This window comes from Gadus morhua, chromosome 1 (assembly GCF_902167405.1).
Source record: "Gadus morhua chromosome 1, gadMor3.0, whole genome shotgun sequence".
Classification (NCBI taxonomy): domain Eukaryota; kingdom Metazoa; phylum Chordata; class Actinopteri; order Gadiformes; family Gadidae; genus Gadus; species Gadus morhua.
Window position 1 is genome coordinate 7,802,900 of NC_044048.1, and position 19,221 is coordinate 7,822,120.

Sequence of the window (19,221 nt, forward strand, 5' to 3'; positions counted from 1 at the left end):
CAATTTAGCAAGCGACAAGGTGAAATGCAGAATGACTCAAAAGAGAGTTTGGGAATCTTATTTCCCCTTCTTCTCCCACCTATCCAAACCTTCTCGCAGGAAAAAGCTGAACCTCCCCTTTCGGTTGCGACCATTCCCCAGGACGCTACACTATTTAGGGTGCGCTTTTTTTTAATATTGAAAATGCACATCCGGAGTAACATTTTACATTACATTACATACACGTTTCGGTACAACAGTGTTTATATGGGGGCCACCCACAAATACTTTGGATTGGTTCTGCAATGCATGTTTTTTTTATAAACTCTCTAAACATTTCCCCCCAGTTTTAGCGAGATTCTCAACATCCTTTAGTGGAGCATTTAAAGACTCTCGCGTGTTGACGTGACATCTTATCCTACTGTTTAATGTCTTCCTATGACGGCTTGATAGTACTATGTTAATCGGTCATGTTAATTGAATGATTTTTAAATTGGCTTTAAAAGGGAAATGCACTGCTGCGGAGCCGGGAGGATATTTCAAGAAGGCCAAGAGAAGAGACATAAACATCACTCATACGCAATGGGAAATAAATATAATCCATACATGGCAACGTTTATCTATTGGTCTTAAAGTGCTGTTAGTTGGTATACTTTTTTATGTAATAATAGCATGGATAGGCTATCCAGTATGGCCATAAACTAAACTGACTCATGCGCAGGATATTGTATTATCTATTGTTTTCGGCAACAGAACGCAGGCGCTTCACGCAGCACGATCTTCCGAGAGAGTGGAACAAATGCGCATGGAGCCAGCGCGTGGTGAGAACCATTACCCCCCACCTACGCATCGCTGATTGGCGTTACGCAGGTAGCCGGCTATCATTTTATAAACCAAAGGGTGGACCTCTCCCTCAGTCCTCTCCTGATCTCACTGCAGGATCTACTGCTCACAACTCCACGCCTGGACCCTTTGCCACCCAGTTGTCAGCTCAACAGAACGCAGGTAGGCATTGATTGGTTTGTAGAGCCGGAGTTGGATTTTGAACTTAGGGTAGACGTACTGTTATGCTCATCTGGATAAATATACAATTAAAATAAATACCGAATGAGATGTTTTTCATATTTTAACGAAATCGTTTGAACGTGCCATGCGTTATTACGCATGGAGCGCAATGCGCGCAAAATGCCACAGGTTCAGCGCATTAGATACTGATAGGAAACAGTGGCTTGAATTAATCTTGAAAAGTGTTTTACTTTAAATAAGGTAAATTAAGCTAATGTTTCTGTACAGGCAGAGCAAAGAAGATGCGAATAAGTTTGGTGCTGGTCACTCTGTTTCTTGTTATGAAACTCCGATCCACCCAATCCAGATGTGAGGAGCCTGGATCGCGTAGACCCCTCTCAGACGTAGGTGTCAAGACTTGCAGATTACAACTGTAGCTTGTCAATGTGTCATCAACAAAATGTGAAAATGTATCTCGTTTTCTTGTCGTCATTTCAACAGCCCAGTTTAGTGAACAGGCGGAACATTGTGAGGAGGTCCAGTGATTTGGATTATGACAGTTTTGTGGGACTGATGGGCAGGAGAAACACAGAGGGTGAGTCTGGAGCTTTTGCCTACACATATTAGGATAAAAAAAAAAAGGATTCATTTAAATTAATATAATGACAAAAGCCTACTGAGATGTAGTTCAGTGTTTTTTATTGCCTTACCAATCAACGTAGTCCGGTTAAATATGTGCGTGTGTATATATATATATATATATATATATATATATATATATATATATATATATATATATATATATATATATCATCAAAACCATTTAAACATAGATATAGTATATAATTGTGTACACATATATCGATTATTTAACTACATCAACGGATTCTTTCTTTTGGATCATTACAGCGGCAAATGAATTACCGTCGGCAAATAAAAGTAAGGTTTACATTTTTTGCAATACATTCGTTTTTCTGGTCGAAGCCACTGAATTGATATGATATTGCAAATATTTCTGACAGGGGAGATGCACGACATCTTCGTTGGTCTTATGGGACGGAGAAACTCAGAGACAGGTGATCTTAATTAATAATGGTTTTACTGGTCAGGTGTTACAGATAAAGCATGACCTCTGTGTCCTGTTCAAACTGTTCTTCAATGTGAAGGTGTGTTTATCGCTCCCGCAGATGATGGTCCATGGAGGAAAACGGACCCGGAGAGAAGGGGAGTCTTCCTGAATAAGTGTAGACTCCGGTAGGCATAGGCTATGTGTTGTCATTAAAGAATGAATGCCGTATTATTAAATTTCTTACTTCCTCTAGGCTAACGTTACAGAGATGTCTGCTCGTCTTGAACTAGAATTGTATCATCTGTTCCAAAGGCCTAAATTATAATCAAAATATGTTTAATTGGTGGTCATTGTTTCCAGGTTTCGGCGTGGATTTTGATCCTGCCTTTCAGAGTACATCTCATCTGGCTAAGATGACACCTCATTACCGAGCATACGAAATGCAAATGTCTCTGAACATGGCACGGGATATTTTACAATACAACCCTCCGGATTGTTTATGGCTGCTGTTGTGTTACATGTTTGTAGCCTATATGAATGATCTGAACAACAAGCGTTGTTTAGAATTGAAACATGAATCGAATTAATTTATTTATCTTATTCCATGCAATTAAAATAAACCATTTTGTAAATAATGGAATATGATATTTTGTTTGATTATTGATAATGCAATCGTGTTGACTCACTTTACTAACACTACTGAAATTGCTGACAAAGCATTTATCTACAAAAATATCTTGGAAGGACTTAAGAGCAATTCATGATATATTATTTGTATATACGCCAAAACATTATTACAACAAAGGTTGTTAGCTCGGGTCAGATGGAAGTCGTTGTGGTTATTAACGCGTCACATTTTCTTCTATGAGCTTGCTTTCTTCATCAGAGGCTCACATTATGGAACACAAGCTAAATCCTTCCTGTGAAATTGTTCGCAATGTTTTCAACAGATAAGGTGTTATGACCTGGTAATAATTCTATCTAAAACCTTGTGTACTTAAGCATCAAACACAACACAAATAAATTGGGTGTGGGTAAAAGGTTTCTGACAATTATAAAAACTGTATATCCATAGGATATCCAAAAGGCATCAAGATAAATGTTTACATGATCGTTAAAATTGATGTCCATCAAGAGAGGAGTTAACGTATTTTTTGTTTAGGATAGTTAGAGTTGACACACACACACACACACACACACACACACACACACACACACACACACACACACACACACACACACACACACACACACACACACACACACACACACACACACACACACAGGAATGTCTCTATCCTGATATATCCAGTACATCACCGTCGAACCCTGTCTTCATGAGAACTGTCAGCGGCTGTTGGGAAACAAAAGAAGATAAAGTTTTGTTGACTGATAGTCTTGTTCACTATAGACCACAAACTGTTGATTCACACCTCATTGCATGGAATATCACAATTGCATTTAGCTAAATCAATTTCGGTCAAAAGTTCTTCAATGTCCATTTGCAGTCGATCAAAGTTCCTGGTGTGTCTTCATCCGCGCTGTGTCGCCAGGGGAGAAGTGATTCTGAAGTGCGTCTTTCGGCTTGTGTATTGTGCACCAGCAGCGCTAACTCAGTGATTCTGAACCGTCCCCACTCGGTCTGAGATTGCCTCTGTTTTACCAGGACTCCCGTTGCCGGTGAAGTCTGAAGTCGTGTGGCTCATTGACCTGCTGTTGTTCTTCTTTCCCTGATCCTTCTCCGTGCCATTCAGTCTGAGTGGGGGGGTCCCTGTTGGGGGAGGTGCTCCACGGACCAGGCCCCGGGGCCCAGGGGGCTGGTAGCGGGGTCTGTAGCCGTAGGCTCGCAGGTGGTAGGTGTAGAACTCCAGGGTGTACATCAGCTCTGCATCCACATAGTGGAACGATATAGCCAGGTCCGAGCAGCACCGCGGCCCCTGTGACACACACACACACACACACACACACACACACACACACACACACACACACACACACACACACACACACACACACACACACACACACACACACACACACACACACACACACACTTTGGTAGATGAACCTAAAATAAAATTGTCTTTGAGATTTATTATCTATTTAGTCTCCGAAAGTGGTTTGTTTACACCACACTTACTGCCATAACACACGGATGGTCACTCGCTTACAAGATCCATAATAGTCCTGTCTCATTCAGGTGCAAATCACAGCTAATTAGCTGCATAAACACTTACAAATTGCCAACATTTTCTTTTGTTGTAAAGAAATTGCCACAACGGCAATTTACCACTTAGTCGTCAATCTAATTGATATCTCCATTCACTCATTCTATCTGAAGGCCATGCTGGGGCTGTACAAAAGGTAACAGATAATAACACATTCATTATTAAAATGATTGATTTCCCCCTGTGATGTGTCTCTGATTGCAAAATTGGCATTCTACATTAACATAAAGGCAAACTAGTACAGCAGTACATATATTTTTGATTATGCTTGAAAACCAGGGGCGGTTCCTTAGAGGAGGCAACGGAGGCAACGCCTCCTCGTGATTTTCCCCCCAAAAAATGATGAAATTGTTATTAAAAAAAAAAGAAATTGAAAATTATTTAGGTGCAATTCGTGTTTACTACTGAATAATTACAGAAAAATATTGTAGGCAGGAGGCCTACAGGCTGACCGACGTTACTCTGAGTATGTTACATCCGGGGCTGGCCACTGAAGGGAGACAAAGAAGGCCAAAACTCACTTTTTCCGCCTTTGAGAATAAAAAATAACCAATCATAATTCAGTTTCACTGTTGCGAGGTAAATCATCCATACCATGTTAAACATAGGAAGGGTGGCCAGCCGCATCTACTCCTTTCAACTAATCATAAATCAGCAAAAAAAAATTATTAACGTTCTAAGCAAATGAGCTGAATGAGATGAATGAACTTTACTTTGAAGTTGAACTTTGTTTGCACGTTTGATTAAAAGTTTAGAAGCATTGCACTCTACCGAGACACTATTAAATGTCTGGTCTGTTTTAGTTATTGTCCTCTCTAAAGCGCCTCCACACGACGGGTAACGCAAGTATGTGCATTGGTCAGTTAATACTATGACATAGGTCATAGTAGTAACTGAAATAAATGGCTCAGGAAGGCAGAGGGCCTTTCTGAGATAGTTATCCACCTCTAGAAGCCCTTCTGTCTGTTGGCCCAACAGTAATGGGCCATATCAGATTATATTTTCGATTAAATTCTCAATAAACTAGTAACTCCATGAGTAAATAGATCAAACAAACACTCAACTAGTTAGTGAATCACCTAATAATTCATCAAAATACCTGGAAGACAAAGCAAGCAGGGTGAAATTTAATTAATTAATGCATTTTATGCGATTAGCCAATTGAGACGCACAAAAACATAATCAGAAAGCCTGTTGCAGCGTACCTCCACGATGGGGTAGTAGCAGTAGTTCCAGTACCAGAAGCTCTTGGAGAACTTGCCCGTCAGGTGGTGCTCAGGAACAAACGGGTGGAAGGTCTCCCGATGCAGCGTGTCCCTGGAGTCTCCGGCCAACACGCCCATCTTCTCCAGACACTGGCCCAGGGCCAGATCCTCCACCGGGGTGGTGTGTGTGCACACGCTGGTCCGGAAGCCCTCTACAAACCTCCTGAGGGCCTCTTTGCTCAGCACGTACCCCGCCCCGCCGCTCATGTAGCCCTGCTTGGCGTAGGGCCTGAAGCGCTTGCCGAAGTAGACGGGCTCCTCCGGCGTGTGATTGGCCAGGACCCAGCGCAGATTGTCCACCACCACAAACGTGTCGTCGTCCGCCTTGAGGAACCAGTCGGCCTGATGGGAGTGGTGCTCATGGACGTAGTGGAAGGCGCGGATGGTCTTCCGGTACAGCTGGTCACGGCCCTCCTTGGTACCCAGGCCAACCGTGGGGAAGCGGGGGTCGGCTGCGGAGCTCATGAACACCACGGCGTTGCAGTGGCGCGCCCAGGTCTCCTTCACGTGGCGCGTCCTGGAGCGCAGGTTGTAAGGTCCTGTCATCACCCAGCAGAGGACGCGCACCTTCTGGAAGAGCATATCAGCTACAAGGTGGTCCTCGCCTGGTTGAACACAGCCATAACCAGGGTAAAGAATACTGTCAGTGTGGAAGTCAACAACAAATTATAGATCCCATATCATGCTTCTTTTATGGTTAATAGTTGCATTTGGGGGTACTACTAGAATAGGGTTACATGCCTGTATGTTAGAAATACCCCTTAATATTCTCACTGTTAATTTCAGCAAAACCAATTTCAGCGTCTTTCCAAATTTTAAGTCATTTTAAGGCCCCCCTCCCGAGTAGCCCAGTCTGCTGTGATTGGTCAGCACGCCCACATTGCGGGTAGCCGGCGACGCGACTTCTGCTCTTCAGCACCGCCCACTGCCCAGTCTGACATCAGACTGTTACGGAAGTAAAGTTTAGTGCAAACGAGCTGTTTTATTATTTATTATTATTTATTTAGGGCCTTTCTCGATGGGCGCGAATATTCCCCCTGGTTCGAACAAAGGTTTTTCTATATAGATAAATACATCCGTCATGTAACAGTCTCAAGCAAAGGTCAAAGTCGAAAAAGCAATATTACCGCTTGCATTTATTATTTCATTTTATTGTATGACGATGTTTCTATGTGGAGCAGTTTGAGTATGCCTCATGTATGAAAAGGGCTATATAAATAAAGATGTCTTGCCTTGCCTTGCCTCATCACCTTTTATTATTAGACTCAAGGTCCATTTTAAAAAACATACAATACAAAAAAAAGACAACACACATATACAGCACGATGATGTCCTCGAGCGAGGAGGGCCAGTCGAGAGAAACCAACTCGTCCCTGACGTAATCAGCTAGTCCCAGAAGGAAAGCGTCGACCTGGGCCGCCTGGTTCCACTCGCTCAGCCGAAATTGGATGCGGAAGTCGATGGCGTAGTCGACCACGGAGCGGGACCCCTGGCGGGGCCCGAGGAGGCATCTGAGGCGTCGGGACCCCGCAATGCCACCCCAAACACCTTGCGAAGCTCGGCGGCGAAGGTTTGGAAGGAGGAGCAGGGTGGCATGCGTCATTCCCACTCGGCTGTTCCCCACAGCCGAGTGGGACCCGTCAGAGGATTTATGGTGACCCTGGCTTCCTCGGAGTCAAAGCTGTTGGACTGGAAAGCGAATAGGGTTGAACAGTTCGTGAGGAACAGATTACAGCCCTCCGCATCACCGGCGTAGCACTCGGGATCCCCGACCCGAGGCTACGAGACAGGACCATGCTGCGTCGGTGCCGGCGGAGGTGGATCCGGGTAGGCAGGCAGAGCGATGGTCTGAGCGAGGGCAGTGGTAAGCTGCTGGACCTGGGTGGCTAACGTGGCGAACCCTTGCTCTTGGTACGCCGCTGCTTGCCGAACATCAGCTGCGATGGAGGCTAGGGTCGCCTCATGGTGTTGGAGCTGAGCCTCGACTAGGCCAAGTCGTGCCAGCGGCTCAGGGGTGTGTGCTGGGTCCATGTCTGGCCAGATTGTACTGCAATGGATCGGAAGAGGACCAAAATGCAGCACACGTAGGCAGGCCGATAGTTGGTAATGTATTTTATTTACTGATAGGAGCAGACAGAAGACAGGCAGGGCGCAGGTAGGATCCGTTGTCGGGGGCGGAAGGCAGGACCGATCACCGGGACAGAGACAGAGCAGGCAATTCTGAGAGTGGCAGGCAGTTTGGTGAAGAGAAGGAGGGGCAGGTGGAAAAACAGTGGGAGCTAAGGTGATGAGGTGACTGAGAGGGGTGAATGAGATGACTGAGAGGGGAGATTATGACAGCAAGTAGAGTTGCCACTTTCTGGCTTGCAAACTTAAGGTGCTCTGCAATGATCTGATCTGAGCCACTTGCTTTATTTACAAATTATTGTGCAATAGCTTCAAATACCTCATTGGTTGTGATTCCTACTGCATCACTGTTGGCAATATTACCCACTTTATATGGGTCGCTTTTTACACAAATAAATAAGGAGTAATTCTGCTCCGACAATTCAGTGATTTTATCAGCTCCAGATACTCTCCCTATTGTAGTAGGTATCAATGTATTGCTCCTGTTTAGAGTTCTCACCTCCTTCCAAAATTCAATGACACTCGTTTAGCAGCTTTTCAGCCATAGAGCCTGCTCTCGTAACAAACTGCATATTTAAATCAAAAGAGTAGGCTTTTTATAATCCAGGACACGCCCCTGTCTTGGTCGGCCTTTCTGAACCCAAGCTTGAAATGCCTCCTGGGCTTCTGCATGATGAGCAGCAGCATGCTTTCTCCAGCCTGGCTTGGCGTTAGAATTTGCCCTTTTAGAATAATTATGATATGACCTGCTGGCCTCATACAGAGCTCCAACATCCAACAACCATATCATTGTACAAAGCACACAGATCACTCAGTCACCTACAACAGAAACACTACTAGACTGATTGTCATGAATAAATGAGCTTATAAATGCAAGACTGTTCAAGTATACATCCTCATTTGCCTCGTTGACATGAAATGGTTTCTTTGCATATATCATCGAGAGTTTCAAATACTTTAAATCACCCATAATGATAAGGAATGGTGTAGGTCAACTTGTATATAGGGACAGAGCTTAGTTTATGTGGGCGGCGGTTGGCAGGGGGAAATGCTGGCGGTTTAGTTTGCCTTTTATGGTTTAAGTGGTATCCAATACACCCTGCCCTTTGTGGGCTTATTACTCAGACATTGTTCCTTGTTTTGCGTACACTCCACCCCTATACCAGCTGCTTGCTGCCATCCCACTGCTAGGGCCTACGATCATGGGATTAAGCCAGCCCAGACATGGCCACAAGTAACCACACGTGCACAAACTCATGTATCTGACATTTACAGTTTTACATGCGACCAATAAGGTCAGATACTACGCCCTAGTGTGATAAGTTTCTTGAATGGTGCTGTTGCACCCATTTATAACAAAAACACCAGGCTAGCTTCTGTTTGGGTCGGGAAAAAATTGATCTTGGTCATTTCAAATAACTATGATTGTCATAGAAAGTATGTATTTTATAAAGTATCAAGGTCATGTAGATAATGTGATTGACAATGCCAAGGAGGAGCAGCGACAAAGTCATTACAAAGACTCTCTGTTTTGGCACCGCAGTGCTGGAACGAGCTCCCTGCCGATGTAAGGACTGCAGATTTCCTCACCAGCTTCCGCAAAAGACTCAAGACTCAGTTCAGAGTTCACCTGGACTCTGCATAGCCACCCTGTCCCCCCCTCCTATTTGCTGTGATGTTGTACATTCTGGCACTTAAAGTAAGCACTTATTGTACAACGTATTTAGTTATGTTACTTAGTTATGTAGCATCTTATCCCAGCTATCTTTGTTGTATACGGGGAATGGCTTAGCCTACTGATTGTTCAGGCTCTGCACTTGGTTCTATGAACATCCTTATTGTACCGACAGCGATATATTGTTTCACTTTCTTATGACAAATGTACTTTGTAAGTCGCTTTCGATAAAAGCATCTGCTAAATGCCCTAAATGTAAGTGTCGAACAAGGGCAAAATCCCTGTCGGTTCAAAATTGTTGAGGTATTTTGTACGAAAGTAATTCCCAAAGAATAGAATGTGTGTCTGAAGCTCTACCCCATAGCTTCTGGTTAGAGATGTGGCCTTACATTCTCATGATGTTCACATTGTGCATCGAGAGAAAAATGCTTGAGTCACCTGCGTGGTGAGGGTGGAGCAAGTTGATCAGAGCATCTCCATCCTTCTTCCAGTGTGTCATATCATCATCAACTGGCGTCACACCTACGCCTGCTTCTGAAGCTGAAGCAGCCGCTTCCTGCGCCTCCGACAGCACGGGGTAGCTCCTCTCAAACCACACCTGGCGCAGAACGAGGTACATACTGCAACACCCCACCAGGATCCCCGTGCAAAAAGCTCCTGGGGAACCGAGGCCCTTCATGGTGGAGTCTCCTTGAGATGCCTCTCACAAGGCCAAGAGGTCGATGGTCATGTCCCCACAGGGTCGGTGCAACGCCCCTATTTAGAGAAGAAAAGAAGCAGGTATCATAACGGACTTGTCAATGGGAAAGTAGCATTTTCAACTAGGCAAATTGTAGATTTAAAAATAGGTCTTGAAGGATGTTAGGGCTAGTCAAACAAACATGGCTGGTCAAACTCCACGAGAACCTATTTTATTTTAACACATTGAAAAGGTACACCAATGGCATTCAGACATCAGCAAAGGCTAATGGTCATTGATTCAGAAAAACTCTCTTAAAAGAGGCGTTTATGTCCCACAAACATTTGAGCCTTCAATACACGACCAGTAACATGCAGGAGGACAACATTTTTGAGGTATGTCTAAAACGAAGCATTCTTACTACTATTATCGATGCCGATACGTATATGCTTAGCAGTGCATGAGTTAATGAATGAAGCTTCCAACAGGTGCACACGGTAATGTCCAAAAGGGTTTCATGATTGGTGCTTGTTGTTTGTACAGCAATCTTCACATTACGCCCACAAGCTCTCAGACTCTGTCTAATATTACTGTTGTTTGTTCGTATAATGTCCGCTTGATATTAGAAATATATGACATTACTCTTAGCCTATTAGAACCAAATCGCTTTGTAATCACATGAACAACACAATCCGCTTTATGTTTTGAGACACAGGTTATTCATACAAATTAAGCGATACAGTTGTATGAAGCGTTATCGTTGATTGTTAATGTACCTTGGTTTGAGGAATATTCATCATTATGATAACCACAGGGCTCCTTATCGCTGCTTTGATGTCAAGGCAATCACCATATAGGCTTTTCAGATCCAGTCATTTGTACTGTTCACTCGGATGTATTCATCATCACATTAACAATATTTGGAAGGACTAGAAAAATTGCAAATAACACCCTTAAAGAGACCTTATGAGGATAAACCCGATGACATTAAGACGCTCCGCTGAGTCCGCTCCATGGTGACGTCACACGCTGTGTGACATCGAGCTCTAGGGCTCCTATTGGTCGGCTATAGTGACGTAGGGTAACGGTCTGTCACTGATCCATGCGTCGTTTCTGCGTTGTTTTTTACGTTCATATTGCAGCTGCAGTTCGGTGCACGTCTGATGCAGGAGTTTAAGTGAATGCTTTGTTGTTGTATTTCCATTTGGTTCGGTTAACATTCATCCTGAACGTTGTTGGGAGGAATTTGTAAGGCGTAACCGAATCAGTGGATCAACAATTTTGTGTTTTATTTTTTTGCTTTGGTGTTCCTACAAATAAAAAACAACCCGATATCCATGAATCATTGGATATCGCCCCGTTTCCCGATATCGATGGATCATCGCTCGTAAGATGGTTCGAAAGAGGGAGCTTTCCCGAAACTCCTCTTAACGTGAACGCGCATTCGCTGCACTCAAGACGATCTTAGGATTGTACCTGTCCACTGACATGGTGCTGAAACGGGCTATGACGCAGGGGGAGACGCAGGAATGTCGGTGGAAAATGGGGCTAAAGAGGGTTAAAATATCTCCCCATTAAGGCCAACTGCAGAGTAGCCTACGAAAGAATAGATTGCAATAATATGAATGCTAAAGATATTAAAACACAATTGATTAAGCCTAGGCCGACATATATAGCAGTCCTAATCCTGAGCGCACGATCGGGAGGTGGAAGTTGCGCTTTAGATGCCTTCACAAGTCCAGCGGGGGGCTCCAGTTTTCGCCGGCCAAGTCATGCGCTGTGATATGTGTGACAGCTATGTTGCACAACATTGCAGCTAAGGCTGCGGACCTGGGGTAGCTTTGGTTGAACCGGAGGACATTGAGGACGATGACGACGAGGAAGATCGGTGTGAGGACGGCCTCCCTCATAACTACGCGGCTGGTTTTCATGCACGAAGAGTGATTGAGACTTTTTTTTAACCTGTTCTGCCCCGGCAGTATTTTGGTTTTTTTCGCCTATACACATACCCAAATGGAAAAGCTTATAACACAGTAACCCTAAGTCCTAGATGGATGTATGATACTTCATTTGAAAGCTGACAAGCTCTAGTTTCTGTAGATATGTATTTGGCATGTATCATACACACAACCTAAATTACATCAGTTCAGACATGGCTCTAAAGCAATTTTTTTTGTCTTCGAAAATAATAGGTCATAATTGAACTACAATAACTAGGATGTGCTTTATATGTAAGGCATATGGCAATATGCCAAATACCTTCTACATCATGCCAACTACACATGGAAGAAATTTTGGAGTTCTAGGCCTAAACCTTGGGGAGTTAATGGAGTTTTTATGGTGTGTTGTCACTGGCGGCACAAACCTCTCCAAAATGTCTCCAAATGGCCAAATTGTGCCAAATGCATTTACTCTACTTCTGTGACACTGGAAACATTACTGAAGCATTTTGGTGACTATAAAACCTTTCTCCATGATTCAAAACATAATTTTTTCACACATTCATATTGAGATATTGGCCATATCATGAAAATATGACAAGAACTAAATATGAACAATATATGCGCAAAATATGCGCAAAGTGAGTTGTCTGCCGTGTTGACGCAGCTTTATATCTCGGCTCATACGTATCACACCTGGACACGCCTAGCAGCGTTGGAAAGGTAAACTCATTGGGTAGAAGCCCAAGTGATTGATATATCAATAGCCAATACGCTGTCCCTATACTAAAGCCGCGAAACAAAGTAAACAAAGCCCATTGGCCCTTCGAACTGGGAGCGCTCCATCTACTTCACGGGCTGTACCAGGGTGAAAACTGAACAGAAAAAGACGGGGACACTTTTATTTTGTAGCCAGCAAAGTGATGAAAACAAGCATATCCAACAACTGCATACTGGAGCTAGAGAAAATATCGATACGGCTGCGAACGTCTGTATGTTAGTTGACGAACAAAGTTTGGAGATGGTAAACAAATGGACTTTACACGACGATATTCACAAGCTGGAATAATTTTATGAAAAACCATTTGGATGCTTTTGATCAGTGGATTCTCACGGACAATTGGAATATAAATAATTGAGGAATGGACACATATTACGGTTCTCAGATTGCTTCAAAGGTAGGGAGTCACTCTATGGTTTTGTGCTCATGATTTATAGAAAAAAACAACCGGATGAATAAATTGTGGAGATTCTACCCTTTCTAACGACGTATAGAATGTCTGTAATGATGAAAGTTGAAGCGGGTTATGTCGCTCCGTAGTGGAAATATATCGTCAACAAACCAAATCGCCCACCGGTGGGCGATTGGGTCTTAAGAACCCCCTCCACCCTCCCACATACCCTGTAAACGAGTCAGGAGTCCTCCAGGATATCATATCCCGGAAGGCCTCCTTCTTCAGTCGGACGGCTTCCCTGACCACCGGTGTCCACCACGGTGTCCGAGGGTTACCGCCCCTTGAGGAGCCTAAGACCCTGAGGCCACAGCTAGCCACCGCAGCTTCAGCAATGGATGGAGGCTTTGAACACCGCCCACTCCGGCTCAATGCCCCCAACCTCCACAGGAATGCCAGAAAAGCTCCGCCGGAGGTGTGAGTTGAAGATACCTAGGACGGGGGCCTCCTCCAGACGTTCCCAGTTCACCCGCACTACTCGTTTGGGCTTACCAGGTCTATCCGGAAATTTCCCCCATTCCCTGATCCAACTCACAACCAGATGGTGGTCGGTTGACAGTTCCGCCCCTCTCTTTACCCGAGTGTCCAAAACATGCGGCCTCAGATCAGATGACACGATCACAAAATCGATCATCGATCTTCGGCCTAGGGTACTCTGGTACCAGGTACACTTATGAGCACCCTTATGTTCGAACATGGTGTTTGTTATGGATAATCCATGACTAGCACAGAAGTCCAATAACAAACGACCGCTCGGGTTTAGATCAGGGAGGCCGTTCCTCCCCACCACGCCTCTCCAGGTGTCTCCATCGTTGCCCACGTGGGCGTTGAAGTCTCCCAGCAGAACTACGGAGTCCCCTACTGGAGCCCCATACAGGACTCCATTCAGGGTCTCCAAGAAGGCCGAGTACTCTGAGCTGCTGTTTGGGGCATACGCACAAACAACAGTCAGAGTTTTCCCCCCTACAACCCTTAGGCGCAGGGAGGCGACCCTCTCGTCTACCGGGGTAAACTCCAACACCGCGGCGCTCAGCCGGGGATTTATGAGTATCCCCACACCCGCCCAGCGTCTCACGCCCTCGGCAACTCCGGAGAAGAATAGAGTCCAACCCTTATCCAGGAGTACGGTACCAGAGCTGAGACTGTGCGTGGAGGTAAGCCCCACCAGATCTAACTGATAGCGCTCCACCTCCCTCACAAGCTCCGGTTCCTTTCCCCACAGCGAGGTGACGTTCCACGTCCCCAGAGCCAGCTTCTGCCGCCCGGGTCTGGTCCGTCGAGACCCCTGACCTTCGCTGCCACCCATGTGGCTGCGCACCCGACCCCAACGGGTCTTCCCACAGGTGGTGGGCCCGTGGGATGAAGAGAGGGGGGGTGCCACGTAGTTTGTTCGGGCTGTGCCCGACCGGTCTTCGTGGCAAACCCGGCCACCAGGCGCTTGCCATCGAGCCCTCCGTCTGGGCCTGGCTCCAGACGGGGGCCCCGGGCTTCCTCCGGGCCGGGACACATCTCCTCTTTTTCCGTTATTCATTGGAGTTTTTTTAACCATTCTTAGTCTGGCCCCTCACCTGAGACCACTCTGCCATGAGAGACCCTACCAGGAGCACAAGGCTCCAGACAACACAGCTCTCAGGTTCACAGGGACACGCAAACCTCTCCACCACGATAAGGTGACGGTTCCAGGAGAGACTTCGAAACCGGATAGATCGAAACCGTAACGGTTTCGCCCGTTTCGGCTTCGTGTGAACGGGGCCTGAATCACTTCGGCACTTCCTTTTTCCCCGCAACGTGGAGGTAAGGCTTTTTTTTGCTTAATGCACTAGTTAGAGTTTTAGTGAGTTAATGTCAAAACAAGAAATGGGCGAATGTTTCACATATGTATGTTACTTACAGAGTGTTTTTTTTCTATCTAGTGCTAGCTGATATCAGCTGGCTGGATGCTGGCTGTTGGCTGATTATCGGCTATGTAGCCTAGCCAATTTATGGTGGCTATTGAAAAGTAAAAGAACGGTATATGTATTAACATCATTTGATTTACGGATTAATTAATATATCAATATAATGATGTTATCGTACTTTCGGTATTATATGTAACCCATTTTCTGAAGCCAGGCGTGATACTTAATAATACATTTTGATGACCCTGGTGTGTGCTACATAGCAGCCCAGGTGTGAAATAAAATGCATATTTTTTTCATTTAAACTTAATATAAAGTTATTTCGAGCCATTTTGTAAAATTAGGGGTATTAAGGGGTTAGCTGAGCCAGCTAAATATCACCACCTAAATACAGTAGGCTAGTGTTGCCTCTTTCTGCACCAGTAGTAGTAGCTGCTAGCCTATAGGTCGAACTACTGGTTCTTCTTCTCAAGGGCAAATTTGCGGGATACTCGCCACAAAATGAAGTTGTTGTATGTCTCCACCTGTCGTCTTCTCCCATGCAAATTATCCTGTAGAAAAGAAATAATGATGGCTGAAAAGAAGACGGAGCGCACGATCATTAAGTTATTGATTTTTCTCTGGTCAAAGTGTATACCTACTTGACTCAGTTAAAATGCAGGGGCACATTAATTGAAGTTTGATTTTCTTTCGTAGAACAATGTAGAGCAATGTTAAAGGACACATTAATAAACAACAATCGTTGCATGTAGTAAAAGAACAACCTCAAATGATCACTAAAATCATTTACTAAAAGATATATATTTAATTTTTAATTTTTTTAAATCTTTTTATTATTATTATATTCTCCACAGGAATAATTTGAAGACCGCTCCATCTAGCTCCCTCCACAGCCAGACACAGCAACGATCCTCCAGCTCCATTCAGGCCGTGAAGGTGGACAGCTTTCTCTGAGCTGCTTTGGCCGTTTGCTGTTTGCTCAGCCTCCTGTTCCTCTCACGGATTTCCCCCCCGAGCCTGCACATCACAATTTGTTTTATTGCTATTGTCTCCAATAGAATTGCATGCTCAGGGTGTGAGCTGAAGAGGCTTTTGAACACCCCCAGACTGCCCAGAGCCCTCTCCATTTTTTTGGTGATCTGGATGAGAGGCCAGAAAGCGTCGATGTTCCATCCAAATTCCCCCTCCAAAAGCTGGATGGCAGCGAAAAACCCTTCCGAAGGCCTCATTAGGTTTGCCGTTGCCGTGTATTTTTTTGCCTCCAGGAAGGGGTGGTCCTCACTTGTGGCGTAGCTGTGGTCCTGATGTCTGGCACCCAACAGCAGCACCTCACAGTGTGGACAGGCCTGAACAATTTCCTCCTTTTGAAGGACCCGGACAAGCCAGCCAGCAACGTAGAACAGGCCCTCCTCCTGGATGCAATCGCCAACAGTCTACAAGTAAGAGAATATACAGTGTTACATTGAATATGAGCATGATCATATGTGAATGTCTTTCATGTGATTTATGACTGTAGCGGTGTGTCAATGCAGTAATTTGTCTTGTTGAGATGACCTGATCTTCCACAATGTCCGATACCACTAGTTCTTCATCCTCAATCTCTGTTGTCAGGGTGGTAGGGAGGGCCATTGAGGTCATTGGAGCTGTTGAGGTGGAGGGGATTGCGTCCTCTGAGATACTGGCTAGGAGGGTTGTCCCGTCATCCAGCTCGCAGTTTGATGAAGTCGATGCAGAAAGAGCAGGTAAAATGTTGGCTACACTCAAACCCCTGAGTGCAGCGGTGAATTCCCTCTCACTGGGATTGTATTTGTGCCCCCCTTTGCCCCGAATCAAGGAGAATAGGTTCTTAAAAAATAAAAAAGCAGGTGGTCAAAATCCTAGTTTTCAACAAGTAACTTTTTTATTTGCAAAGTAATAGTGTGTTGACCTACCTCAATGCAGTCCTGGTTCAATTTTGAGGTGCACAGATACTTCATTCCTGTATCTGTGCACCTCTTGTGGACAAGAAGGACACTTTTTATGGAGAGGCACATTCCGTGCTGGGAAGGTGGTGGCTTACGCTGAGATCTGGGGGGGGGGGGGGGGGTTGTTAGTGTGTTCCTTAGCCTAGATGTTGATTTGGTGCAGTTAGATTGTTTGTCTTTTCTTATTGACTGACCTGAACTGCCAGCTTGCCACCCAGCTGATGCATTCCCTCAGGAAGTTCTCCTTCTCCTGGTTTCCTGAGCCTAGCCTCGTCGCCAGGGGTTAGAATCCTTGACTGATCTGCAAGTAGTATAGTTGTAGATAGTCGTAGTTAGTGGGGTCAAGGTAGGTAGGTCGTAGTTAATAGGGTGTAGTTAGTAAATTGTATGTTTGTAAAGTTAAGGTGCTATTTTTTTTTACATAATTAGCTGGAATTTAGCACATCAAAAAGGTGATTTAATTTGGCTACAGTCAGCTGTATCTTTTGCCTCTGCTGGCAGTCTCTGCAATGTTACCATCGCAGAAATGCCTGGATCACAACAGATACGACCATTGAATAGGTGGTCAGTGTCACATTACAATCTGCTGTTAGTAATTGAAGAAAAGTTTTTGAGAAGATGAAAAAATTTACCAGCAGAGACAGTGTGGCTGAACACCTGTGCAGACACGCATCTTGGAAAATGCTGGCAGCAGAATGTGCTTATCAGTAAGCTTCGGGGCCATCCGAATAGTGTGGAGCTTGTCCAGCTCATAGAATTGGCTGATGTGCTTCCAAAGAACCGTTTTTCCTTGTGTCTAAGGATGTAAATACATACATATGTGAATCATTGTGATATCTTGTATGTTCAGTATGAGTCCTTGCAATTGTGATTGCTTTGTTTACTGTGCTTACCTGTAGGGCATGTTTGAACAGGTTGTTCCTGATTGATTTCAGAAGGTGAGGGACATCAAAAATCACAGGAACCCTCTGAACCCCCACCAGGATACAGTGGGACTCATCACAGGCCCGGTTCCAGAACAGAATGCCTTGGGGTGCATCTGAGATTACAGGGGGTGCACCAGTACTATACAAAAACCAGCTACCCAGCTTCAGTTCAGACTTCGCTTTTTTACACATAGGCCTTTCCTACCATAGACAAGCACTTCTGCGTAGTTCTACTGACATGTTGGGACAACAAACAATTACTGTGCTTAAAAGATGGTATCGTATCATGTCTTGTGATGTGGAGAACATTTCAGCTGCAACATTAGCTTATTGATATCTTAGATAGCTTTGAATATGAGATAGGTTTTTGATAAGTGTGATGTGTGAGGTGTAAAAAAGAACAGAATTCTACACTAAAAAGAAAACATGTGACTGCAATTCAAAAATAACGTTTATTTTTTTATAAATTGTGGCAGGATATTTGACATAACAAATAATTGTACATTGCCACTTAAAAATAAAACAGATTTTAGCTGAACAAGGAAAGAACACTTCAGACTTTGAACTTTGAACAAAAACTAATCAGTATAATACTCTTAAAGTTAACACGATTGTAAATAAATGCAATAAAAAGAAATATGGGTTCTTATGAACATAATACATTTAATACATGTATTGGATATCCAACTGTTGCTGCCGAAGAAGTTCAACGTCACTACCGTGCGCACCATAGATATGGGTGCGTGCATTTTGCACACGACGCCGGCATGACACACGATGCCGGCCGGCGGCCAATCACAGCAGCGCTGATATAGAGCGACAACATTGCAACCTCGAGTGTGATATTGCTTTATACAACATCGGACATACTAGTAAAATGTACTGTTAATAATAATAATTGACAATAGATTGTGATTTGTTAGTTTATTTAATCATATAAACGAATGAAATTGCTTCCGGCAGCAAAAATAGATCCCCACTGAGCGGAGTGTTGCCAAGCAACATATAAACAAAACACCATACATAAATGCGGAGTGATTTTGTCAGTTTGGTGAACAGTCAGAGAGATGTTGGATGCTCATATCTCAACGCTATTTAATGGAAATTGTCACAAGTTTCATTACAATTTGTTTTGTGAGCAAGTATTTCATTATTTTTATCATATTTATAAAAAAAAAATATTTTTTTATTATTTTTATTTTTTCAATTGAGGGTGCAACAAGGGGGTAACCTT

The 19,221-nt window shown here is 44.2% G+C and overlaps 2 protein-coding genes across 3 annotated transcripts; one reads left to right on the top strand and one right to left on the bottom strand.

The window, feature by feature from the left end:
• Positions 1–677: 677 nt before the first annotated feature.
• tac3a (tachykinin precursor 3a) lies at positions 678–2,693 on the top strand. The gene is made up of 7 exons (XM_030367895.1): positions 678–984; positions 1,273–1,388; positions 1,486–1,579; positions 1,894–1,923; positions 2,007–2,060; positions 2,172–2,238; positions 2,414–2,693. Exons 1-7 carry the CDS (start codon positions 693–695, stop codon positions 2,430–2,432), a joined length of 672 nt encoding a protein of 223 aa, XP_030223755.1. The 5' UTR covers positions 678–692; the 3' UTR covers positions 2,433–2,693.
• On the bottom strand, positions 2,685–11,125 carry c1galt1la (core 1 synthase, glycoprotein-N-acetylgalactosamine 3-beta-galactosyltransferase 1, like a). Of its 2 annotated transcripts, none has more exons than XM_030367877.1 (4): positions 10,804–11,125; positions 9,787–10,104; positions 5,487–6,151; positions 2,685–3,990 (listed from the first exon to the last, which is right to left on the bottom strand). In XM_030367877.1, exons 2-4 carry the CDS (start codon positions 10,025–10,027, stop codon positions 3,667–3,669), a joined length of 1,230 nt encoding a protein of 409 aa, XP_030223737.1. In that variant the 5' UTR covers positions 10,028–10,104; positions 10,804–11,125; the 3' UTR covers positions 2,685–3,666. The 2 variants fall into 2 exon arrangements, with proteins under 2 accessions (XP_030223737.1, XP_030223745.1); XM_030367885.1 differs by having other exon boundaries at positions 10,991–11,049.
• Between the last annotated feature and the right edge of the window lie 8,096 nt (positions 11,126–19,221).

Excerpts from the sequence above, each read along its gene's own strand:
- tac3a (XM_030367895.1), top strand. The coding sequence starts at position 693 with ATGCGCAGGATATTGTATTATCTATTGTTTTCGGCAACAGAACGCAGG. Across the intron at positions 1,580-1,893 it reads GGGCAGGAGAAACACAGAGG|CGGCAAATGAATTACCGTCG; the intron begins GTGAGTCTGGAG and ends GGATCATTACAG. Across the intron at positions 1,924-2,006 it reads ATTACCGTCGGCAAATAAAA|GGGAGATGCACGACATCTTC; the intron begins GTAAGGTTTACA and ends TATTTCTGACAG.
- c1galt1la (XM_030367877.1), bottom strand. The coding sequence starts at position 10,027 with ATGAAGGGCCTCGGTTCCCCAGGAGCTTTTTGCACGGGGATCCTGGTG. Across the intron at positions 6,152-9,786 it reads GCTCCACCCTCACCACGCAG|GCGAGGACCACCTTGTAGCT; the intron begins GTGACTCAAGCA and ends GTGTTCAACCAG. Across the intron at positions 3,991-5,486 it reads GCTACTACCCCATCGTGGAG|GGGCCGCGGTGCTGCTCGGA; the intron begins GTACGCTGCAAC and ends TGTGTGTCACAG.